The sequence below is a fragment of the Zingiber officinale genome, chromosome 6B (assembly GCF_018446385.1).
Source record: "Zingiber officinale cultivar Zhangliang chromosome 6B, Zo_v1.1, whole genome shotgun sequence".
In the NCBI taxonomy this organism is placed as follows: Eukaryota; Viridiplantae; Streptophyta; class Magnoliopsida; order Zingiberales; family Zingiberaceae; genus Zingiber; species Zingiber officinale.
In genome coordinates this window covers 22463357-22466132 of record NC_055996.1, presented here as the reverse complement: position 1 = coordinate 22466132, position 2776 = coordinate 22463357, and the positions used below count along the sequence as shown (strand labels likewise).

Below are 2776 nucleotides of genomic sequence, written 5' to 3'. Positions count from 1 at the left end.
CGAAAGCGTGTAGAGATTAGAGAATACGAATATGAGATTAAGAGTAGAGAAGATGTGTGTGAAAAATGATGAAATGAGCTCTCTGTTTATAGAGTTTTGATAGTAATGGACACTAAATCATAGCCATTGATCAAAAAATGGTCAAATGATCCTAACCGTTGAAAAAAATACCCAAAAAACCCTCCCAACGACTATGAACCGCCGGTTAACCGGCGGTGAACCGCCGGTTAACCGGCGGTTCAAGCCGTTTAAAAAAAAAAAAAAAAAAAATTCTGCGGCTGAACCGCCGGTTCAACCCGCCGGTTAACCGGCGGTTCGCCGATTTTACATCCAATGAACCGGAACCGGCCCGGCAACTTGCCGGGCCGGTTCCGGTTCGACCCGGCGAACCGGGTCAACGGGCAACCGGCCCGTTGACCCGGTTACGGGTCCGGGCCGGGTCCGAGCCAGACCCGGCCCGGGGTCGGGTCTATCTTACAGTCAATATTGGAGTCAGTTAGTCTACACGTCATCTTTTCTGATTACTAACCTGATCAATAATAATCACCTACCACCGTTACCTTGCCAATTAATGCCAACCCGGCCCACAAGCATTCCGGCACCAATGCTCGAGAAATTAAATACTAGCTGATAGTATCCCCGTCTTGGAAAGGAGGCTTTTTAAGGCGTACATAAATCTTGAAACGAAGCTTAATACATATATAAATCTTGTCACCTATAAAAATGGTGGAACCAACTATGATCAGATGTACTATCATCCTTCATTATACGCCAATACCAGACTGCTTTGTTACTTGCATACATACATATACCCCGTACGACTACTCCCCCTTCCTTCCTTCCTTCCTTCCTCTCTATATATCATGCTATGAGCAGCCGCTGCATGCCCCAAACCATCTCTTTTTACAAGCCAAGCTCAAATTCCCTACCCTAGTTGTCTAGCTGTTGTTAGCCATGGCAACAGCCGAAGAGTGTGCAGAGCCTCTCAAGTACCAGGTACTCGTTAATTCCCCTTCCCCACCTAAATTAATTATTTCTATCTAGAATTAAATCCATTCTCTGCTTCTTTGATTTAATTTGTTGGTGCCGGCGTCTTCCAGACTTGGATTCTCAAGGTCTCCATCCACTGCCAAGGCTGCGAGAAAAAGGTCAAGAAGGTCCTCCAAACCATGGAAGGTAATTATATATATATAATTAAGACTACTGTAACTATTAATACCTAAATAAATCCCCAACGCAATGTCGTGCTGATTGATTCAGGCGTTTACAAGACGACGGTGGATTCGCAGCAGCACAAGGTGGTGGTGACTGGCAACGTGGAAGCGGAGGCGCTCATCAAGCGCCTCCTCATCAAGCTCGGCAAGCACGCCGAGGTCTGGCCGGAGAAGACCCCGCCCGCCGCCGCCGAAGAGAAAGAGGCTGTCGTCGACAAAAAGAACAAGAAGAAGCCCGACGAGCATGCATCTCCGGAGACTGGAAGTGCCACTACTGTCGAGAAGAAAGAAATCGTTTCGCCTGCTAATTCCAAGAAATCTGTCGACGACGGTGAATCCGCCGCCGACAAGTGCGGGAAGGACGAGTCTTCTCAGCCGAAGGAAAACGAGAACAAGGGAGAGAAGAAGGCGACGGTGGCGGCGGCGTCTTCCGGCGGCGGAGGGGGCAAAAATAAGGCGAAGAAGGCGGAAAAGGACAACACTAGTACTACCAACCACAACGCAAACAACGGCGTCGGTAAGAGCAAGAGCAAGAGCAAAAGTGAATCCGGAGCTGAAGTTATAGCGCCGGCGCAGCAAGAGCACGATAATAAGAAAGAACTCCCTGATGCCGTACTGGTGGCAGCTCTGCCTTTGCCGTCGGCGTTCGACTACCCGCTACAAATGCCGCCGTCGTACGGGGTGAGCTACAGCTCGATGCAACCGAGCATGAGCTACGGCGGGGCGTACTACGCTGCGTTTCCGGTGCTGCAGAGCGGCTACATGTTCTCTCCGCCGATGCCTCCGCCGCCGGCGGGTTCGTGTTGTTACTACTCCTGCGAGGATTATTACTCCGGCGCTTGCAGCATCATGTAACAGAGCAAGCTCTCTGTTTTGCCTTTTATGATTCGCTAATTTGTAGTTGAAAGCTTCAAACCTTAATTAATAGTTTAGTTAATTGAGTATTAATAAATTTAGCTAATTATAATTAAGCAAATATTATAGTTGAAGTAGAATACTTTTGTAGTGTTTGGTTAAAATTATACATATTTAGTGGGATTAGGTCGGCCATTGGATTTATATTTTTTTTAAATATTAATTTACTGTGTTACCATGGGTAGTAGTGCAGTGAAAGCCTAGATTTGCTAAAGAACTCAGGCAGTGTCCTTGAATGGCCATGGAAGTTCAAAAAAATTCTTTGGAGGAATGAAGACAAACATCAAACTGCTCAAAGGCCTTTAAGTCTCGGGTTAAGCGAGGCTTCAACGACGAGTCTTTTCTGTGTACTAGAGATTTAACAAGTATAGGGCCGTAATTTGTTATGTGACATTGCTTTGTTTAATTTAATGTCCCAGTTCAATAATCTTGTCCTTGTCGACTCTCTTCTTTGACCGAGGATGGCGATTCAAACCACACATAAAAAGAAGCTTATATCGTTAATGATGATTTATTATTAAAAGGGCACCACATAAACTATTAATGATCAATATTTTTTTTTCACTTTTACAAATTTAAAGTGAAAAAAAAAAAACAAATCTTTTGAATCGGAAATGCGTTAAGCGCGGGTCCTTCAGTGCTGCTTC

The 2776-nt window shown here is 45.6% G+C and overlaps 1 protein-coding gene across 1 annotated transcript; it reads left to right on the top strand.

Annotated features, from left to right (window-relative positions):
• The first annotated feature begins 835 nt into the window (after nt 1-835).
• On the top strand, nt 836-2162 carry LOC121989992 (heavy metal-associated isoprenylated plant protein 35-like). The gene is made up of 3 exons (XM_042544278.1): nt 836-996; nt 1101-1176; nt 1261-2162. Exons 1-3 carry the CDS (start codon nt 955-957, stop codon nt 2067-2069), a joined length of 927 nt encoding a protein of 308 aa, XP_042400212.1. The 5' UTR covers nt 836-954; the 3' UTR covers nt 2070-2162.
• Nucleotides 2163-2776: the final 614 nt, after the last annotated feature.